General features: G+C 32.1%; 2 protein-coding genes across 2 annotated transcripts in view; one reads left to right on the top strand and one right to left on the bottom strand.

The window, feature by feature from the left end:
* Positions 1–24,213, top strand: part of LOC139526915 (uncharacterized) — a 350,297-nt gene that overhangs the window by 95,618 nt on the left and 230,466 nt on the right. The gene's annotated exons all lie outside the window — the stretch shown is intronic.
* On the bottom strand, positions 17,632–22,270 carry LOC139528984 (UPF0696 protein C11orf68 homolog; the record flags this gene model as incomplete). The annotated part of the gene is given in 4 exon segments (XM_071325225.1): positions 17,632–18,172; positions 19,346–19,454; positions 20,741–20,816; positions 22,185–22,270. Coding segments are annotated over 4 exon segments (801 nt in total).

Below are 24,213 nucleotides of genomic sequence, written 5' to 3'. Positions count from 1 at the left end.
AGAAACGGACCAAGGATCAGACAAAATCCCACGAGAATAACAAATATAACATCAAAACCAAATACATGAATTTGGGACAGACAAGTACCGCGACACCTCTTATCGCAATGTCAATTTACACTCAAAAATAAGAGAAAACAAACGACGCAACGTTAAATTGTAACACACACAGAAACGAACTATAATATAACAATGGCCATATTCCTGTTTAAACATGTGTCTTGCTATTTTTTTATTTTTATTTTATATTTGTTTAATTTCAAAAATAACAAATTTAATTGTACTTAATTGTCAGCACTATGTTATAATCTTTATCACTATAAAAACAAGCAAATATTTCAACAAAAACAAACAAAAAGGCATTTACACAAAGCACGTTTGCAAAACGGACAGACAAGAATACAAAAGCTTACCATAGCACAATACTTTTACTATTCACATACGCTCAGCCAATACTTTTAAATCTGCGATAATGAGTGTACAGTATACAGGGTCGTTTTCGTTATTTTTTATATTTCGTGCTGTATTTGTAATGATCATCTCGAAATATATACTGGATTCACCAACCAACAAAGCATGTGCATAAACTTAAAGTGCACAAACGTAGTAAGGCAAATACCACACACCTTCGATGATGAGATTTTTCTCAACCCATTTGCTAAAAACAGGATACTCTTCTAAGCTTTCTTCGAGTGATTGACCTGCAACTTCACATTTTGGTTGAGTAACTAATAAAATAAAAATGCAGGCATTTATAATGAACTATATGTATCCTATGTGTTAGCAATATCCGGTAAACGTGGAGTGAACAAATTGATATTAAAAGTCCCATGATATTACGTCAAAATGTCTAGGTAAGCAGTAAACAATAAGTTTATTTTAAGAAACTGTAGAGTATCATTACAAAGTTTGCCAAGTAAAAATGAATATTCATGATCACCATGTGGCGACTTATCTTAAGTTTGTGTGGGAGGATATTTGAAGTTATGTTAATAAACTTTAAAATTTCTGACTAGTTTGACCATTCTACCGGAGAAGCAGCCTTATATTCCGCATAATTACAAAATTGAATGACTTTGTAAGTTAATTTTCGTCGTTTAATCATTTCAATCGAGTCTATTAATATAGATTGTAATGCATATGGTCGTACCTTCATAACGAATAACGGTTAAAAATCTTTGCAATTGACGTCAGCGGTAATTTTTGGTGCATGAAGATAAAATATCCAATCTTTTTAAGTCGATAAAAAAGACAAATTTCGACAAATGATGTAAATTTTCCAAAAAGTGACGGTAACACACATTAGTTAAGACCTCTGACGAATCCCAGTAAAAACATAATCAATTTGACCCTTAGGGTTGCAAAAATTGACCGTTTGAAACCTGACCCAAAGGATCCTTACTACCGTGTTTATTATAATATTTATAAAGATATGCATCTCATATAGTCCGGCCGATCGGTGAAAAAAATGCTCAAATAATGAGGAAAGCACCATGTTTTGCATGATGGTACATGTTTGTGTACTGAGCAATATTAGCTATGGACCCACCCTCAAAATTCAATATGGCGGCTTTTTTCAAAATGGCTGCCGTACGTTCTAAAATATTTGCCAGTATTGCACAAACCACAGTGGATTCGATACTGGAAGCACACAAATTAACATATTTGAATGACTTGGTGTACTTAGCAAGATTTTGTTTTGATCTAACTTTGAAATACAAAATGGCGGCTATTTTCAAAATGGCCGCCTTGAAAAATAAGCAAATATTCATAACTGAGAATTGACTTGAATATTAGCATTTTATTGATGCATAGTGTCATTTAGGATTTGTCCCAGTTCTGTCCTTTTTGATTTTGCCTTGCTTGACATTTCATACACAAAGTAGTAGCTTTCATAAAAAGCTGCAGTCGTAACTTTCCTTTAAAGCTGCACAATTTGTTGTCTTAGGTCACAAATAAAAGCTGTGATTTGGGATTTATCTGCTTTAATATATTATTCAGTGCCTATCTTATTTCTTGGGTCGCAATATTTAGCAATTTTAGATATTATACTTTGAATTGAGAATCATTTAAACACATATCATTGAAATGGCAGGAATTGAGGACCACAAGGACAAGAACATTGAAATGGCAGAAACTGAATCACTTGTGGATATGGACAAACCCACAGCTGAAGACCCCTTAACAGAGAACAGCTCAGAAATGACTATTAAACAATTGTACCAAGAATTCGTAGCAGATAGAAAATATAATGCTCAAAGAACAGCTGAGCTTTATCGCAATATAAAACAGAGCGAAGCGCTAATTGATAAAATATGTGTTGGTCTCATTACGATTCAAGCTGAACAGAAAGAGGCAATGATTATTAATAACGAATAGATGGCAGCAATATATCAGCACCTTCAGCAGTCTGAAGACAGGATAGACCACAAGGCTAGTGGTAATTGCTTGGCAGAATTGATGGTCAGACCAATAAGATATTCAATGTTGTGGTGAGACAGATGGACAAACTGACAACAACTGAGAAAGGAGACACAGTTCAATTTAAAAGTACATTTTAACAGCAGGGTACCTTCCAACAACTGGCATCTGTTGTAAATGACTTAGTGGACAATCGAAATATAGAAGTTACAATTCCTGCAATGGACACATCATCAAAGCCAAAATTTGACCTTAGCCAGTACAACGGAAGTTTACCAAAAGTACACAATAAAATCCATGCCTTGGGTCTTTCCCCAATTGTAGTTCGCATGAACCATCAACCGCGCCAACTCTGTTAGAGGTGTCTTCACCTAAAGTCAAAAGTCCTATGCTCTTGGCCCTGCATGAGACAGAATAAATTATTCAACAACAATCTCCATTTCAGAACATATTATAAACCTCTAGTACTAATCAAGGATACCAGCAAAAGGCTTATGTGTCTTCTTACGCACACTTACCATCTACTATGAGTCAATCATATTTGATTCAGAGCAGCACACCATTACAGAAACTATTGGCTGCAAGTGGATCATATCAAGTTTCTCCAATGCTGAATGCAGTGCCTACTTACGGTATCATCCCCGTCGAGTCAATGGCAAATCCAACATTTATCACACCAATTATGACAACCTCGTCAGCTCCTGGAGCTCTAACAGGCTTCCCATAACAGTAAGCTGACTCCACTGACCGATCCAGGAAAGGGCAGAGAAATTCAAAGGAGTGTGGCAACCGCTCTTCTTCAGACTCTTCATTGGAGAGAGAATATACCCGATAACAAGAAGATCTTGGTGCAAGGGACCGGAGCAGAAGCCAAAAGCTCCCAAAAATGCAAATACTTAATTGAAGATGATCCTTGAATTGGGAGGCGTTCATTTACCGATTTGAACGAACTGCCGGTAGATGACAATGGGAAAACAGGAAAACTGTGTGTAGGCCCCAGATTGCCAGGCCGCTGTTGGCTTTGTGTACGCTCGCAAGGTAAACACAGATGATGATTTCAAGGCTTTAAAAAAAGCATTCGAGCAGCGCTTCAGCAAGAAAGACGAAAAAACCAGATTAGAACCGAAGCATTCCTCCGAGGATGTAAAGACAAAGATTCTTCAAGGCATGTAAAAAGTGAAATCACAAAAATACTGAACTCAGAGGAAAATCAAATCGGAAAGTCCCTAATCTTGGCAAAATCAAATAATAAAACACATCAAAAATGAATGAACAACAACTGTCATATTCCTGACTTGGTACAGGCATTTTCAAATGTAGAAAATGGTGAATTACACCTGGTTTTATAGCGCTAAACCTCTCACTTTGAACGACAGTCTCGTCAAATTCCGTTAAATTTACAATGATGCGTGAACTAAACAGATATAATAAATAAAATAGTCAAAATAAGGGTACAGCAGTAATCATAATAGCGAGGAACCCAGAAACATTCAACAAGGCGTTAAATGAATTGAAAAGCTCACACTAGATGGCGATATAAGGATCAAAAAGTGCCAATTATGACCATCGACAAGTCTACTTTGCTGATGGCGCAGTATCACTGACCGATAAAGGAAATATGAGCAGTCCTTTGAATAATGAGGTGCATAAACTCACAGAAATTGTCACAAAACTAGCTGATGTTATGTTTTCAACTAATCAGCATAACCGTGGATTGGCCGATCAATATAAACTCGGTTCTTCTGATCAAATAATCATGGGAGATCACCTGATCAATATACACGTGGAAGATCTCCTGAGTAATACAATCGCAGTAGATCGCCAGAGAGAAATACACCCAAGCTTAATGCCTATCGATCAGCAACACCCCCACTTAGCTAGAGATCATATAGTCCCTAGAGACAACGGTTATCAGCTCCACGGACAAACTCCAGAAATCCCGGTTATTTCAGAAAACGGTCATTTTCACCAGGATACGGAGCAAATCAAAGTGCAACCCAAACAATGGAGTCTTTAAGCAGCAAAGGGTCGGGTCAGTAGGCCAACGCACGATTCCAAAGTCTATTGACCATGAAACATACCTCATCACAAAATCGAACAGAGGCCCATGGCCTCGTCCGACGTTGTCATCAGACGAACAATTTGAAAGAGATTAGCAGTACGAGGTACTATGAATGACAAGATTGTGAGCCTGATTGTGGACACTGCTGCATTGATAAATAAGAAATTAATTCCGGCAGAAAATGGAGATTTGGAGACCGTAACGCTACGTGGTTTTGGTTAACAGCTTGTTATTGGGAAGATTAAAAAGAACGACTCTCGACAATAATAGAGTAAACATACAATGGGATGTGTGCAAAGAGCCATTAACAGATGATGTTATACTTAGGCTAGATATTTGGACACACTGAGCGCAGTGATAAACCTCAGTACTCCAAAAATTACCATCAACAATAAAGTGATAAAAGCGGCATTTGTTAACAGCGAAAACGAGATTTCAACTCAGCAAGTTTGCATAAAACGAACCATCACAGTTCCGCCAAGAACAGAAATGCTGTTACCATTAAAACTAATAAAAGTGCTGACCAGGAGTGCATTTTAGGACCAAGCTCGCTGAATAGTTGCGAATTGGTTTCGCACGTAGTTGGAAAATGAAATATTTGTCCCTTAACCATTTTAAATGATTGCAATCGCCTAATCCGCCTGAAGAAAGGTACACCTAGAATAATTTGACGATGTAGTGGGTACGGCAGATGAAAACGCGATAAGTGACGTAAGGCATGGCATTGAAGAGATACGAGACAAGGTGCCCTCGGCACTGCCTCAAAGTTCAGATGAGTTACCTACTATTCCACCACATTTAACCAACCTGTATTAACGTTCAATCGACTCGTTTCAACATATTTCATTCCAACCATTAAAACTGAAAGCGTTTAATGAACAATTACAATAACATGGAACATATTGATTAACATTTTGAATTTCACTATTTATTTTTGTATATATATGTTATATATGCAGCGATTTGCAAATGTATGTGTTATAGAAATAACCAAATTTGTTTTTTTATATTTCAAAATTAATTGATAACAAATTCAAGAACATGAAGTCCATTTTTGAAGAATCATTACTTTATTTTCCGAAATTATATAGAATACCTTTAGGACAATCTTGATATTTATACCGTTTTTCCGCCATATTGAAAATGGCAGCCATATTGGATTTTTCAGAGTGGGTCCATAGCTGAAATCAAAGGGTATATAACCAAGAACTACTATGCAAAGTTTCATGCTTTCCTCACTAAGTGAGCAATTCTGCTCTATATCTGCACCAATCTGCCAGACTAATATAGTTTTTGACAATAATATGGTCATTTTTATGAATTTTATGATTACAAAATTATGAATTTTTCGAAAAACTAAGGATTTTCATATTCCAGGCATAGATAACCTTAGCCGTATATGACATAACATTTTGTAATTGTGGGTCCTCAATGCTTCTCACTTTTATACGTGTTTGGCTTTTTGACTAATTTGACCTGAGCGTCGCTGATGAGTCCTAGGTAGACAAACGTGCATCTGGCGTATCAACTTATAAGCCTGATTAATAGTTCATTTGTAGTTTATTCAATTCGAATCATAGAACAAAATTAATAAGAAATTGAACTGTCTATATTTTTCGAAAATAAACACGTCATGTATGGCAATTATATTGCTTTCATTTAAAACTACATCAGATTTGATTCCATTTACCTACAGAATTTTTTTTACTAAATAAGTATATATCGGATAATTTATGTAGTACTACTTGCTTTCATGAAAAGAAACTGAGATGTAACTGAATATTAATGTCTGTATTTGATTACCGACAACAGTATGTTACTGATGATTGTGGTGATGGTGGTGATGATAAGTAATATTTATTTAATTGAGAACATTTTAAGAACGAACAATTAATAACTACAGTTCTTTGTACGGCATTCAACAACTATTCCAACTCATACTGTATAGTGAACTATACAAACTCCACATGACGGATTTAAAACATTGCAAACAAGAAAAACAATGGCATCATTTATTTTCACAACAATAAACGAAGATTGACTATGAAATATAGCAACCAAAGAACACCACAATGTCACAGGTTCCTGCTTAGTTGTTTCGTTTTAATGCACTTCATTTTACATCGGTAAACTACCAGTATATTTGAGCCTGTGAACACATTTTGTTCGATGTTCATTTAAAAACTATTGCAGTAAGGAGAACTTCTACAAAGTTTCAAAATATAGAGGAATCAAATTTAAATGTGTGAATACTTACCCTTTTCAATCTTTGTTGTAACACTTTTCTCGTCAAATTTTGATCTTTTAAGAGACGGACATTGCTCATCTTCTATATATAGTAAACTATATTCATGAGTGTCATTTGACTGAACGATTGAGTTCCAACTACATCATGTACATTACTAAATGATATTTTGTTGGTGTTAGAATATGACTATCTTGGAGCAACTGTTACACCTCTGAATTTTTCAAGTGAGGAAATGTAATGATACAACATAATGAAAGAGTTAATTTTACAATGTTTCATTCAATGTACATAAATATCAGATACACTTTCAAATAGTAAAAAAATCAAAATATGACCAAAACGAATTCAAAACAGAAGTAAACTTACTTCGGTCAATAAGTAAATGTGGATCGTGCTGTTATCATTTCAATATCTGCTTTAAGTCGTATATTTCCTTTAAGCAAAGTGATATCTCCTTGACAAACGCTTATGAGAATTAGTGGAAACGCCCTCATCGGTTATCATTAAAAATATATCAACTAATCCGACAGTGTTATTAAGCCATTACGTTTTGTTTAATATTTGTATAGACGCTTTTTTTTTTTTTTTAGATTGTAACTTATTAAATATAAACCGATCAAAAAGAATGTTCTGATTTTATACAATTGGCTTTTAAATTTATTCCCAAACTAGTTGAAATGAAATTAAAAGGTAGTGTATTTAACATAATAATATAAGCCTAACATTATCATTATTAAGTACACACTACTGTTACCTTCAACTTCTTTTTTGTTCCACGTGTCGTTGTATCTTTTTCTTTGTTGGACTGATCTGTTGTCTTCATTCTTCAATGGTATTGTGTATCACTAATTGAGTACTTCCTACTGAGGAAAACTCGTATTTTCTGAGGAAAAGGCTGACAAGGTTGTTTTTACAACATTGTGTGCTATTGTGAACATGTGACTGCCTGTAAAGTTGTATAGCGGTTTGTCTTATAAAACCAGTGACGCTTCCCCTATCAACTTATCTCATTCTGCTACGTTTGAATTTGTGTCAAGTCTCACAGTTATTTTCAAAAGTTGATAATCCTTTATTATGCGACATTGGAAATTTAAAATTAAAGGTATTTTTACAACGTAGTTAGTTTATCTCTACCTTATAAGAGCAGAAAATAAGATAAGTTGTCATGAAAAATGTCACCTTTATCAAAACAGTATATATAGTACAATGTTATGCACTCACATCCTTCTCCCATCATGTGTTTCAATCTGAATTAACATATGTTTGCCATAAAAATTCAGCCGATGTAAACCTGATCCAATACTATCATAATGTTAATCTTGATACCAAAAATAGCATGACAAAATCTATCAGTGATTTTTATTGGATTCAAAGTATGTTACGAAGAATGCAAACTGATATGCAATAAAATAAGATATATCAAATGTGTTCGTCAAAAGCGCGGATCATTAAAAAATCTGTTTTTGTTTTTAGGTAAAGCTGCTTCAAATTCATTGTTTTTACCTCCGAGACGGTCACTGATACACCATTACAGAAATTTGCGTGGTAAAAAATTTAAAACGAAGTCCAATATTAATTTTCAACTTTCACTTTCATTTTAATTTGACCTATGGGAAATGACCAGTCAAACCAATGACTCTGTATTAATGACCCCACTAATATGTGTCGTATAAATATGTAAACTTAATAAGTTTGAATTTAACTTATTAGAAAAGTATTTTGACAAAGAAGAATAAAATCCAATCCTCATCGTATACTGTAAACCAACTTATTTTCGCGAGCGATTTATTTTCGCGACTTTCGCGAGTAGAAAAATAACGCGAAGATAAATCGTCGCTAATATGTAAACCTTGGATCTTTCCTTATTAAACTTCATCAAGTTAATCAGAAAATCGCGAAATTAAATAGCCGCGAAGTGGTCAAGAAAGGATAAAACGCGAAATAAAGTATCCGCGAAAATAAGTTGGTTTACAGTACCTCTGGTAATACTTTTGTTATTTATATTTTTTTCATCGAAGTTGTTTGACATAACTCATGAATACTCGATAACGTTTATATCAATCAATTTTTACTATATATGTAAAAGGCTTGTTCATAATCATCGGTTTGTTAAATATTCAAAATGTTCTATTGTTGTATGGTATAACATCTAGATGGCTGTAGACACGATAAAACCCATCTGATTATACGGAATGTAATATCAAATTGAGAATAAAAATTGGGAAGGTGTCAAAGCGCCAACAACCCGGGAAAAATGCAGAACACAGCCGCAATACATATAACACACAATTGTCTCAATGAATAGTAATATTGCTATATCTTGTTTTCGTGAAACATTGTAAGCCATCCTATAGGAACGAACAGTGCGACCGCCTCTAATTTGCATGTGATTGGGAGGACATTCAGTTTCTTATATCTATACTTTGTATATTTTGAACCTTTACTGTTTAGTTCTTTTCTGGTTATTTGAATTAGGCATGTCTAGTAAGTGTACATTCAACAATTTTGGAATTGTACTATAATCATTTAAGTAGTCTTTCATTTTTGTTAATGTACTTTGTCTATAGAGTGTCGTTATGTCATTTTGGTTTCCTTTGTTGAACTAGTAATTTGTTTTTATTGCAATTGTGATCTAGCACAATGTTGAAATTTTTGGCATTTTTACCTATTATGTCTGTTTGTTCTACTCACACATTGGTGTCTTTAAAACATAATGATGTATAAGGAAATTCTATATGACTGTAATACAAGTGACAGATTTCGATAACTTTTTAACTAAATTTACTACGCCATTTCTACAAACATACATGCCTGTACCAAGTCAAGTAAATGACATATGTTTTCCAATCGTTTAATATGGTTATGATTTTGATTTTTGCCATTTAGACCCCAGCGTTATGATTAAGGTTTTATTTTCTTGTTGAATCACTCGTAATTCAGTTAATTCTGACATAGTTATACACCTTTTGACACCCGAAAGAATGAATGGAGTGTTTCATGAAGACCACAGGAACTAACTAAATTTATCGACGCGTGAATAACACAGCATGAATAACAAATAAGTCGATGCACTATAAGTTAATTGTGTTTAGAACATACAATGCTTTTGTTATATACTTACGCGTTGATTTGACGCCTATTTATACAAATGTCTTCTTTTTTAAATATAAGAATGATTGTTCGTTTATTTCGGTTAAAATTTATTAGACGAATTTGTTTTCACTTGATCAATTTATTACTTTTGAACTGCGGTTAACTACTGTCCACTTTACTGGTATCACCATGAAAATAGAGTAAAAGTAAGTAGAAGACAAAACGTAAATCTGGGACACAAAAAGCTGTAATTAGTTTATTGTACTCCTTTTGAGTTGAAAAATAAATTTTGTTTCTTTACCCGTCTCAAGCTATGAAATTGGCAAAGCAAATGATTTATTTTTATACATACATGTTCTACACGTAATACATGTATTAATATCATTGACAGGGCATTAGAGCTTTGTTGTCAACAATAACCTTGCCCTTTTTAATCTGATACAAGGTGACATAAGATAGTCAAGAAGGTTTATTAAGTAAATATTTGCTATTTAGTCTTCAAGATACATTATTTTACTTACCTGTACCACATTAATCATAAAAGCATAGTTTTTGTTAATAAAATAAAAAAATCAATTAAAAAAAACAAACAAATTGTTTGAGAAAAATGTTTATGTACATATAAAGAAAACATATTTGAAACTGCACTCTTAATCATGAAAATAAGAGTTAAATCAATTAACAATACCAATAACTCCTCTATATACATGATATATGTAGGGTTTATTACCAATACCAGCATGACTTGTAAAAGACTTTTGAAAATCATCACCAAACTAGCATTTGGTGACATATAGCTTCTGTCAATTTATTTGTTATGTGATCTCTTGTGGAGAGTTGTCTCATTGGCAATGATAACACATCCTTATTTTAAATTATACTAGTTAAATAATTAGAAAAGAGGAAAGAAATACACAAAAAAGAACATTCAGAGTCTCAAGTCTAAAATTTATTAACAGCATCATGTTACAAAAATCACACAAAAACAGTACACTAAACACAAAGTAGAAAATGAATGACTGAGCAAAACGAACCCTAGAATAGAAGATACGGTATATTGCAAAGGAGGCAATTTTAACCGGTACTAAAATAATGTGCATAGAGGCTACTGTTTTTCACCGTACGACCTTCAACAATAAACAATACCTATACAGTATATCAGTAAGCTATAAAAGGCACAAACACTGCCATCATGGAGAAGAAATATAAAATATGATAAGATTTGTTGCATTAAGTAAGTCGTTTTAATATAACTGTTTTGAATTCAATTTTGCACAAGCATGCCACTGTTTGCTATTCGTTACATTGCAAAATGATCATGTTATCAGATTTTTCTAAGAAACGTTGTTGGCAAAAACTGTCGTACCTCAAATACACGTATTTAAGTTTTACATACTCGCCCTCCGTGTACGGAAATTCAACTTTGTCCTGCGACCACAATTTAATCTTAATGTCTCCTGTTGCATCCTTAATGTATATCTCTCTCAGGAACTTTTCTTTTGGTCTTATACATTCGCCAATTTTAGTAAACCTCACTTTTGACGTTGATACGAGCAAGTTCTCAAATCTATAATCAAGTTCAGAGATTGTCATTTTTGTCTCTTTTGGTATTTCAGCATAACCATTTTTTAACTTCTTGATGACAGTAGTTTCCAAGAGATGTATCTCAAACTTAGTGTTGTTATATTTCCTAAAACTCTCCTTAACCATGTAACTGCGTATTTCATACGTACGTAACACTTTTAATGTTTCTTTCCACTTTCGAGCCGATGCGCCAAATGCAATTCCCATCAAACAAGTGTTTCCATCATGGAAAAGGATGGAAAGCCTGACTTGTTCATCGCCCTTCCCGTATTTTTCTACACGCGAAATCGATTTGATTCCTACTATTATTGGAACTACACTGTTCATAGTTATGCCGGCAATGGAAAGTAATGGAGAATCCGCTCTTTTTAAAGTAATTCCCGCTACCTGTAATATTTTTAATTGATTATCAGTATAACTTTTGAGTAAATAAAAAATGAAATTTTGAGTTCAAATATTGTCTCTAACTGAGTAAAATGACATTTCATGATGTATTTTATTGTATACTTCGTCATTATTTGATATGACTGATAGACATGTCTGAACCATGCTCGACCAAGTCGTAACCAACCTAGACCTATTTTTTGTACATGTATGTATCTATCTATTTATATTATAATTGTATTTCATTAATTTAGGAACTATTTTAACAACAGTTATTTCCCCTGGCTAGCAATTTGAATACAAATTTGAAATAAAAAGGAATTCAATATAGCAATGAAACCAAAATTTCACAATAAGCATAATACAACTTCAACACATACTTATATATATCATCTTTAAAATAAAAATCTCCAAACTGACTTGTTACTAATTTCAATGTTATTCAAAATTTTGTGAATGTTTCAGATATATTCAATCTGTTGAAGGTTACTAGACAATTTTAACCATTAACTTAATCCTAGTATAGATTAAGAGTGTCAGTTGAGGTAAGTTAATAATGTAGTGCAAACATTTTCATTAATATATATATTCATCTATTCAAAATAGTATATACAGCAACTAAATCAATTTCAAAAACTTTATTTTGTAAAACCAAATTAAACAAACAGTATAACCATGAAACTTATAATTTTTTTTTTAAAGGAGTAGGTTCTGTAAGACACCTTTTTGGCCCAAAAATATAGCAGTTTTACAAAATTGTTAAAATGTAAACTTTTAGTTATTTATTGGACAGTAGAATGCTTCTGCTACATAAATATGGGCTGTTTTTGTCAATACAATGCACATATATCCGGTACTACCACCATCAAGTTATGCTAAATTACTGAAATCCTCATAATTCTAGCATTTTAGTTAAATTTTAGACGGTTTTCGTGTAAAACGAAAGTGGCCGCATTCGTGTTCATCCTTAATATTGAAATGTAAGTTGTATTTTATGATGATACATAACATATATAAAGGTTGAGGATGAACACGGATGCGGCCACTTTCATTTTTACCAAAAACCATCTGAAAAGTGACATTTTTCGGCATATTAGATAGATTTTTCATATTTGAGCTTGAATCAGATCGTTTTTAATTACTAAATCTGTTTAAATCTTTCACATAAACTAATTAATTCAAATAAAATAGACACTTAAGCGTTTAAAAAGTGGTCAAAATCTTTCGTCAGATGAACCTGAAATTTGAGGCCAAAATCGGTCCCAAAATCGGACCTACTCCTTTAGAAAAATTTAGTTTAAAAAAAAACCACATACATTTGTTCAAAACAGGAAGCACTTTCAAAGGTTTAAATATCCTCAGTATAGTTGTAGTGTTTAGGTAAAAATATTTTTTTAACAAAACTCTTACACTTTTAACATGTTTAATAAAATTAAATTATGATATACATGTTAGATAATTTGATTGAATTATCTCTATTTGATAAATGTAAGGCTGTAAAATTTGATTTATATATATGTTTATCTTATTGTGGCTGTTGTACTGTCAGTTAAAAAGAAATATTTTGCAGTTAACATAACAAAAGTAGAGGTTATTTGGTATAGTATGGTTCAGAATGGTCGAGTATTGGTCAGACCTTTCGCCGAGTATTGTTTAGGTAGCAATACACAGTTAGGAGTTTAGTTTCGCATTTTGGCCACTGTGGATTTTTCAAATAGGAAAGTTATTGTGTAATAAAATTCATTTTTAGACAGATGAGTGCTAATTTAGCCTTCAAAGATGGTTTATAAGAGCATCAAGATTATTTTTTACATGTTTTATGGGCTGTTTTCTGTTTGACAATCCGTATTTTCATAGCTAGACTGGCCATCGGTCCAGAAATTAATATACTGTTTACAAACACTGTTTTTCTACACGAAGTTTTTGACGCAATTTTGCAAAAAAATGAGACGAAAGACATATGATTTTCATTGGATTTGCTGAATGATATATGTACACAGTTTCAGAAAAGGTACTACTTCAAGCGATTGAAATTCTACTTTTAGCCAAATTTTGGGGTAATATGTGACATCTTCCCCCCCCCCTTTTTGCAATATTTTATAACAAATAAATGCAGATTGTTGCCATGGATACACCAAAAAGAAATTATATTTTACCATTTTATATACTGGATATAAAATCTATGGAAGATTCTGATTACATACATATGCCCATATATGACACAAACAGTAAGCTTGATATTGCAAGAAAGCAATGAAAAGGGGATGGTAAAATTCATAAGGGCAAATTTTAGTATTTTTTCCTAACTGTTTATTGCTACCTTATGGCATACTTACCAAGCTCAGAATTGTATAATTTAAGACTTTTCATGCCACAAATCTATTGATATTTAGATTCTAAATCAACTTCTGAGTAAATTAAGTGTTTAAGAATGACAATATATGTCAATTTTATTGTTTACAGTCATTAGCAACCAAAATTAGACATTTTGACACAAGGCTTATATTTGTACTCTATCGGCTTAACTCTTGCTTCTGATGGATTGGGCTGCATGTAGTAGCCTAAGTATTGAACGCATTGGTTTTTTTCTTGCCAATATATCAAATTATTGTTTTTATCAAGATTTCATGTTACATTTTGGCATATATTAAATGTATAGTTAAATCAGATGTAAGAAAAAGATTACTTATCACCAAGTTTTTTAATCAAGTCTTTGGTATGCAATAAGCATAAAGATTAACATTTTTATGCTTGAAATTGCTAAATTTTATACAATGTTGCATCATAAGAGATCTTATTAAGATATTCAACATTAAAAAACTGACAAAAGAGGTACAGTTTTTAAGATTTGGCTAAAAATTGAGGTGGAGACAAGATTTTACACTTTGACTTGGCACCTTTCTTTAAAATCAGTTTTTGTCGCGTTTCAGTGTCAACTGCTAACCTTCATAAAATATTCATTACTCAACCAATTTTCAAAAATAAAAGGCCATTTTACTCGTATTAGCTAGCAGAACTCAGAAAATAAGTTAAAAGGGAGAATTTGAAGAAAATATTTACTATTAAGGTAGCAATACACAGTTAGGAGTTTAGTTTCGCATTTTGGCCCCTGTGGATTTTTCAAATAGGAAAGTTATTGTGTAATAAAATTCATTTTTAGACAGATGAGTGCTAATTTAGCCTTCAAAGATGGTTTATAAGAGCATCAAGATTATTTTTTACATGTTTTATGGGCTGTTTTCTGTTTGACAATCCGTATTTTCATAGCTAGACCGGCCATCGGTCCAGAAATTAATATACTGTTTACAAACACTGTTTTTCTACACGAAGTTTTTGACGCAATTTTGCAAAAAAATGAGACGAAAGACATATGATTTTCATTGGATTTGCTGAATGATATATGTACACAGTTTCAAAAAAGGTACTACTTCAAGCGATTGAAATTCTACTTTTAGCCAAATTTTGGGGTAATATGTGACATCTTTCCCTCCCCCTTTTTGCAATATTTTAAAACAAATAAATGCAGATTGTTGCCATGGATACACCAAAAAGAAATTATATTTTACCATTTTATATACTGGATATAAAATCTATGGAAGATTCTGATTACATACATATGCCCATATATGACACAAACAGTAAGCTTGATATTGCAAGAAAGCAATGAAAAGGGGATGGTAAAATTCATAAGGGCAAATTTTAGTATTTTTTCCTAACTGTTTATTGCTACCTTATACTATATAAATAGGTCGGGAACAGGTCGGGAATAGGTTAAGATGGCAAAGATATTGGTCCAGTACAAATCAGCTTTTGTTAAGACTGGGGTCGAGTAATGTCGAGTTCAATTCAGACAAATTTAGACTGGTCGAGTAAAAATCAGTATTGTCAAGTACATTATAGACAGTAAAGACCATTTCAGACTTTTACTGGTTTGTAGTGTAAACACTGCGAAACTTCTTTTATTCGTTGTGTGATATATGTGATGCTAGTCCGCAATTATTACTGTGAATCATATTCAGAATTTCAAAAGAAAATTTCGACCCTTAATATATTTGTTTAATGTTTATTGTTTTATTAGAATACTCTAGTAATTAGGTAATCATAGAAATATTGTTTCTTTTGCATAGTTGCTCCGTTCATTTCAGGTTCCACCGATGGCTGGCTTTTGATTCTTGTAATATTATTATGTTTTCATCGTACTTAAATTTCGTGTTTATTTTCTGAGTATCATTTTTCGGTGAATCAGAAATTTTTGTGTTTTCTTAGGTATTTGATTTCATGGTTTTGTTAAAGCCTCTTCAAAAGACCATGGCAAGGTTTTACTTTGTTGACGCTTGAATTCGTGGCTGAGTATCCAACAAATGATAATAAATCTATAATATACATGATATATTAGATAAACTTAAAAATGCAAAATAACAATGAAAGATTCAAACTGTTGAAAAACAGTGCTTTTTGAATGAGTATAGAGACAAATTTTTGTACGTGTACTTACCGCTGATACACTTGGTTGATTATCGCTCATTAGATCGAAGACGTTTCTTTAACTTCATCTAGAAAACAATTACGTTTATTTATTCATTAAAGACGTTAAACATGCAGGTATAGTAAAAAAATTAAAGCATGAAAAGGAATTAATCAACTAACATAGATTGTTAAAAAATATAATTCTGAAAAAGGCGTTTAACTAAAATATCTAGGGACATCGACTCAATTGAAGTTATGCCATTTCATATGTTGTCTTGGCATGCGTTTTAATATTCACATCTTTGGTTTAATAAACCAAAATCGTAGCTGCACAACGGTAGCACATAGGTCCTTATGTCGTTTTTTTTTAATTTGCGGACCATAGAGTTACGGAGTATTCCTATTTCAAACATTCGGAATTGCGACCCAGGTTCGGGTCGCACTTATTTCTCACAAATTCTTTGTTTCTAATCCATGAAAAGCTTATCAATATATATATTTCGTTTCCTTAGATATTTTTCAATGATATGACGTACCTATTCATATTTGATTATTCATTTCCTTAACACTATTATCTAAATATTTCCATTTGTATACATTCTCAGCCTATTGTGTTCAGCCATAGTTAATCTCTTTAATCTCGTTGTGACGTCATGAAAAACAAGAACAGATAACTCTTATAGCAAAACACGTGTTGTTTTTTTTTCAAAACTATTTAAATATTCCGTATGAATTAAAGTTTTAAAGTCTTTAATACATTCGATTCTCGCTTACACATAAGTGAGCAAACCACCATGTGTTTTCCTAAAAGAGTTTTCTGTTTTTTCTAAGGCGTTCCTAAAAGAATTATCTTTTCTTGTTTTTCGTGGGCGTTCCTCACCTAGGAGATCGATGTTATAAGAGTTATTTTTTCTTGGTGTTCGCGACGTAACGACGAGATTCAATATGGCTGAACAAAATAGGCGTAGAAAGTAAACAAATGAAAATATTTAGATAATATTGTGACGGAAATCAATATTCAAGCATAAATAGGTACGTCATATCCTAGAAAAATATCTAAGGAAACGAACATTGACAAGCTTTGCATGGATTATCAACAATATTTTATTGGGAAATAAGTTCGACCTGAACCTCAGTCGCAATTTCGCACGTTTTGAAATAGGAAAAATCCGTAGCTCTACGGTCCACAAATAGTAAAAAAAAACATAAGGACTTATATAATTATGAGCTACGGTTCCGCATTTACCAAATTTATGACAGAATTCGGCATACGTTAAAAGCCATACGCGCACACAATATACACAAGGAGCCACTTTGTACAATTACATGAACATTTCTTTTTATTTATGCAATCACCTATAAGAGTGGGATATTAAAGATGGAATATAATGTCCTGCATGTACACATGAATTGATTGATTGTATATATGTATCCTACCTCGATACAACACTGGATCTATTCCCCATTTGTTCGTTCTGTATATTCCTAAATGGGTAAACATATCTGCTTTGTATTTTAGCGGCTGATTAATCATCGAATTTCGGATTCCATCTTTTAGAGCGAAAACCTCTTCATCGTTTAGAAAGTTATCATTATAGATACAAATTACGTGGTTGTCATTCTCTTCACTTACAGCACTGACTTTGGCAGACAAACTAGGAATTGTTCCTCGTATTACAGCATTTGCAACGATTCCCCAAAGTCGATTAATTTCATATCCTGTTTTACCAAACAGCATCCATTTTCCACTGGTAAAAGAATGTGTTTTGGCTAACTTTCTCAACGTTTGTGTATTGACTACCTTGGTATCTTCAAACGCTGATTGTAATCCGAAGATGTCAGGAATATTTCTTGTTTCGTTTTCCGCATCATTTGATCTACGTACGACAGAGATCCAGTGGATTCCATTTGATCTGGAAATAGAGAAACCAAAAATTGCACGGACCATATTACCTGTCTATCTGTCAATACTTACGTTTTATACATTCTCAATCAACGTAAAAGTATATCAATTAATTTCAGATGTTCTATGGTATGTGTTTTATATAATTGTTTTTTGTTTTTTATGGGAACTGTTTGCATAGTTTTGTAACTGTCGAGTTAAGTATTGACGTACGCCTTCCTCTTATCGATATGGATTTAAACCTTTCATTTAACAGAATAAAACATTTCCATTTGAAATGTATGGTCAAAATCCATTTCCATACACTTTTTTTTAATTTAACAAACTTGGCTGTTCCATTAAGCTCGTATTGCTTTTTACACTTCCATGTATATGATAAATTTGTTATATATTACAAAAATGTACCAGACCAAGAGATAAATGTCAGCTATGCATAGTGTTTATCTGTCAGTTATTTTGTATTTTATGGTTTGACAGAAAGAAATGGGAGAGATTGAAACGCTCATTCCACAAATATTTGTAAAATAATCTATCAGACTACACAATAGTATTGTATTCGTAAAATTTTAGTTCAATTTGTATAATACTCTTATCTATTATATAATAATCTACATTAAGGGCATACAATACAGTTACAGGGGAGATAATGACGTTGCTAACGTAAAATGTTATTTTCGCGACGTGAAACTGTCAAATATCGGGAAAAGATGCATTTTTCGACTGATTTTTATCATTCAAACTGATTTAATTTAAAAACGAGTTTATGGACTCCTATTTTTTTAAACGACATTTTGTGTCATTTTGCAGGGAGATTATGTGGACCAAATGTTATAAAACTGTAAATAGTGCAATTTTTTTTATTTTGATAAATATTCATGACTATTTGATAAATATCAGTTATTTCTGAATACAAAAAACCTAAATTTTTAGGATACTTATAAAATACAGAAATTACAAATTATTTAACAAAAACAATTTGTGTTTACCTTTTAAAACAAAAAAAGAAAGAATAAGGCCACAAATCCGAATTTTGATCAAATATTTCGACCTCATGTAACTAAAAAAAAGTAGCACATGAAGGTATATTTTTTATTACATATTTGATTTAATCAGGAAAAAATCTAACTGTAATTACGGGATCAAAACTGTATCGTATGCCCTTAAGGCAAAATAAAGTTCTTACTTAAAATAATAAGAAGGAAGATGGTTTTCTACCCATTCATTAAAAGAACTATCATCTTCTACTTCTCCATTTAGTGGTAGTCCGACATGTACATACACTGGCTGAGTAACTATTAATATAAATGTTGGCACATGTTAAACAAGATATTCCAGCATGTATGGTATTTATGTATCGTGTGTATGGGGACACAGCTGTAAAGGGGTTTCTAATAAGGTCTTCCTTCTTTCCTCTTTCTTAGTTTTTTTTGGCAATTCGTTTTTCAATTTTTAATGTTTTTTTCTCCGGATCTTGTAACTGGAGATTATTGTTACATCGTGGGTGGTGGAGGGATTGCAAGATATCCAAAAGATTTTGGGTACATGAAATTGAACAATAAAGTCGCTTATGCAAATGACCCTGTATAACCGTATACATCTGTCATCTTATTGAGCACTCTACGTCATGCCTTATCCTTTGAAACCGCAAATAAACCAACAAAGGTAATTTACTAAATTGCGCGTTGATTTTTCATTCCCCTGGGTTTTTTTAATAATGATATAGTTATATAAAAATGTTACTAATGAACTGTTAAAATATCTTTGGGATTCTAATTTGATGTCTTTAGTCCATCAAACGAGGTCAAGGTAAAAAGTCAAGGTGATGATCTAAACTTTAAGTTTGATTGTCTTTGCTTTGCAACACAAATCTTGATAAACAATGAAAAAAAATCAAAGATGACGGAGTACAGTCTGCTTTAATTGGAGGTTTATCTCCTAGAATATTTTAAATAGGTTTTACGGAGACATAATTCATCAACCATATGGGGTAGATATATTGACTTGAGATTATTCCTTTATGACATTAAATTTGAAGATAAATACAAATGTATGGAAATGTGATGCTCCAGAATCTAACCTTTGCTATAAATTAATTCTTGTGTATGATGAAGCCGTTAATTTTTTTTTTATTAAATTAGGTGTGTAAATAAAATGCTTTAACACACATAAAACTCGAAGAAACCTTTAGTTTACAGAGAGAATAATTATATCGTTCTTGTTTTCTGTAGATATATATCGTTCTTGTTTTCTGTAGAAATATATCGAAACCATATCTACCTTTTTCGAATCAGTCTAAATAAAGTATATTGATGATGGAAGTAACTAGAGATAGTAAATGATCTCTCTTATTTCATGTAAAGGTACATCAAAACGATGAATGAGACAAATCCATGTTTAATGTAAGCAAATCTGTACACAGCATGTTCGATGACAAAACTATTAACTACAAGTTAAATGGATCTTTGTATAGCATTTGTATTTGGTTTACTTTGTGAACATTGTGACCATAAACAATATCTTGACATTTGTCTAATAGACGGAACTATTTATCAAATTTGGCAATATCAAAGCTCCTTACCTCTTTTTTGGTTCGGTTTTGTAATTTGTTTTTCAATTTTTAATATTTTTTTCTCCGGATCCTCCATATCTTGCAACTGAAAAAAATATTATTGTTACATCGTATGTTAACAAATTCATTTTTCATATATATTTTCTTTGTGCAATATTTTTTTAAATGTACAACGTTTTCATTTTGTTTTTCAACGTTTTTTTTTTTACTTTTTGCTGCTTTTTTATATGATGACTGGTTTCCTGTTATTTTAGTTTAAGAAATGAAAATCATAGTTAAAACAACAACAACATAATTCATATAGCCTACCAAATATTCCTCACCTCTCGCTTTTAATACATTTGAATAGCCTCGACAGTCTACTACGAAGTGACTACGTCAACTTGTTAATTAAGGTCCCATTTTTGAAATAATTATACAGAACAGTTACATTGATAAAACTATTGGTATGATGTTCGGTATATAAAACAACTACATGTAGCTCTTTCACAATATTAACATATAAGTAAGATGTAATTAATCAATAACCATCATCTTACCCTTCCGGAGCATCTTATATCACCCCAAGTTTTTGATGGGGTTCGAGTTGCTTTAGTTTTATATGTTGTGTCTAATGTACTGTTAATTGTCTGTCTTTTTTTGTTTTTAGCCATTAATTTTATCAGTTTAATTTCAATCTGTGAGTTTGACTGTCCCTCTGGTATATTTCGCCACTCTTTTATGAGATTAAAGCTTTAAACATATAATGATAGCTAGTTGTTATCATTTATACCAAATAAAGGTATCCGCATGCTGGAGTTCGTTTTAGATTCATTCGACTATATTTCAAATATAAGCATTTAGTTGGGAGCGTCAGAAAACAAAACACGCTCAACTTTAAGTTATAAGAACATATGACACATCGAGACGGTTTAGAATGGGACTATTTATCATTTACTGCCGCATAAATGATTTTTAAAAACCTACACATTTGAATTAATCATATGTCATGCCCTTTTATTTCGATCTGTATGAAACTTTGAACTAGCACATGTCACAATCTTAAAAATAAGGAAGGCTATTATCTCAAATATGCACAACGCTATTAACACCTATCGCACGGACATATATTGTAAGTACAGTATAACAGCAAAACTATAATATTACATGTTTCTGTCCAGTGTTAATACAATCAACGACACACAAGGTTTACTGTGTATGTCGTTTGCAAGAGAAAGGGATGCGACGTATAGCATATACAATCTATAAACGAACCAATAGAAGGTTGCAGTTCATGTGAATACTATTAATTGCATATATCACAGTGTTCTGTTATTTAGTACTATTGGAAGATGAAGTGAGATGAATAAGAACGCTGAACAAAATGTCAAACCATTTCTTTAATTTCGTCAGATGTTATATGTAATGAATAGATAAAAGATATCGCTTCTTTATTATGTACGCTATTTTTTACCTTGTCTTTACGTTTTCTTTTTGTTCCCAATTTTTCAACATCCTTGCCTTTTCGAGATTTAACTTTGGTCTCCATTAGATGGAATGCTGACTAAAACAAATTAATTTTTCATAAGAATATTGAATTTCTAAACAGTGAATGGTCATATGAGTACTTTAGCTATGTCTATCCTCAAAGAAAAAATAGTGAAAAGCAGTTATCCCACTTTAACAACAAAACTTTTATTATGCTGTTGCACCCACTCTAAAGCTTCAGAATCATCGTTTTTTGTGTTAAATACTGCATTACATGAAATGGATGCTAAAATAATTTTGCATTCACAATTCACATGGAAACTCCAATGCCAAAAACAAAAGAGGCAATTCAGAGAATCATATATCTGTTGTATGCTCGTTTAGAATTTAAGACTGAACATTTGCTCCTACTTCACTGATATCAATATTCAACAAACGCACCCTTATGAACAATGTTATATCTTGCCCTGTATCATGATCCTCAATCTATTGTGATCAGTGTTATCAGCATTAAAACCATACGTCTAAGTGAATATGAAGTTCAGATTTTGAAATTATAACAATTTCAAGGAAGTGTAAACATATATGAAATATTAGGCACTTTTCCCTGCACAAGTAGTTTACCAATCATACGGTTTTTAGTGATGATTCCTTTTATTCAGTCTTTACTTGTTTATGCTGTGTGGTGGGTTATGTCTTTCCGTCGTTTTAATTTTTTTTTTTTTGGCTGTTGCATTCATTGTCTGTTTGTTTTCGACTGATAAATTTCAATAATATTCTTTGGTATCTTTCTTCTATCTTTAAGATGGGGACTACAAATATTAGTGTCAAGTTTAACAAAATCAAAAGACAGACTTACATAATTATTCTACCTCTCTTTAAGTTAAAGCAATTGTCAACATAGATAGAGTTATTTATTGAGTAATTAATTCATTAAAACATAATTGACGTGAAATTATCAAGATGATTGTTTTGCCTGACAAAATATATGTTAATTCTGCTGAATGTGATGTTAAAAAATAATCGCTGTTACTGATCTAGCTGTGTATTACAACCCTAGTTTCCCCGTGTTTAGGGTGAAATTGGTATGGCTCGGTTTTTGTGTTAAATATCATTTTCTGTACAATTACAATTAAGCGATATTTGTAGATCCCCGCTTTATATGATTGCTTTCGATAACTGAAATGAATTTGTTTATAAAATACAGTATGTCCATTCCATAGAGATATAAACATGATAAACTGATACAAAACCTCCCAAAAAGGTATCTTTTTTGCTCTTGTGTGATGTTTATTTTTCTGTGGCAAACGAGGGACGATTTTGTTCAGAATAAACTTGATTATATCTTATGATGCGTTAGTGACATGTGTGTGTCTTAGTTTTGGGGTATTAGAATATGATGGCAGGTAACATGGTTATTTTTTTAAATAAATCACCAATGGACAATTTCAATTACGCCAAATGACTAATGAAATAAAAATACTTTGGATAATCCAGCCAATATTTTATTTGACAACTTCTGTTACGGACCAACATTAATATATTCAACAGCAAATACAAAAACGGTTACAGTGTTTCATAAAACATTTAAAATAAAATAAAATATAACTTAACACATGATAAACAAAACTGGATGTTGAACTCAAAAAGTGAAAACGTTAATTTGTTCCTGATCCATTGTACAATCCGTCGTGTCAGGTTACTAAAAGAAAATCACCTATGCAAAAAAAAAATCAATTTGAAATCATAATTTAGACTGTCGGCACGAGTTTGTATTGTTCTTTTATACGAACTGGGGTAAAGTTAAATGTTTATAGAAACACTAAAAAATGCATTCCACTTTAAATCTTTTCAATTGATATTTTTAACAAATCTCAATTTGTTTAGTATGATAAATTTTATTTGAAGAGTCATTGTCACGTTGATTAATTTACTGTATTTGTCCCTTTATTGTACTTAAAATTTCAAGACAAGGAAGTTCGCTGCTCAGTTTCAAAATAAATAGCTTTCAATAC

This window comes from Mytilus edulis, chromosome 6 (assembly GCF_963676685.1).
Source record: "Mytilus edulis chromosome 6, xbMytEdul2.2, whole genome shotgun sequence".
Classification (NCBI taxonomy): domain Eukaryota; kingdom Metazoa; phylum Mollusca; class Bivalvia; order Mytilida; family Mytilidae; genus Mytilus; species Mytilus edulis.
The sequence above is the reverse complement of the archived record's forward strand: the minus strand, read 5'-3'. Positions and strand labels throughout refer to the sequence as shown.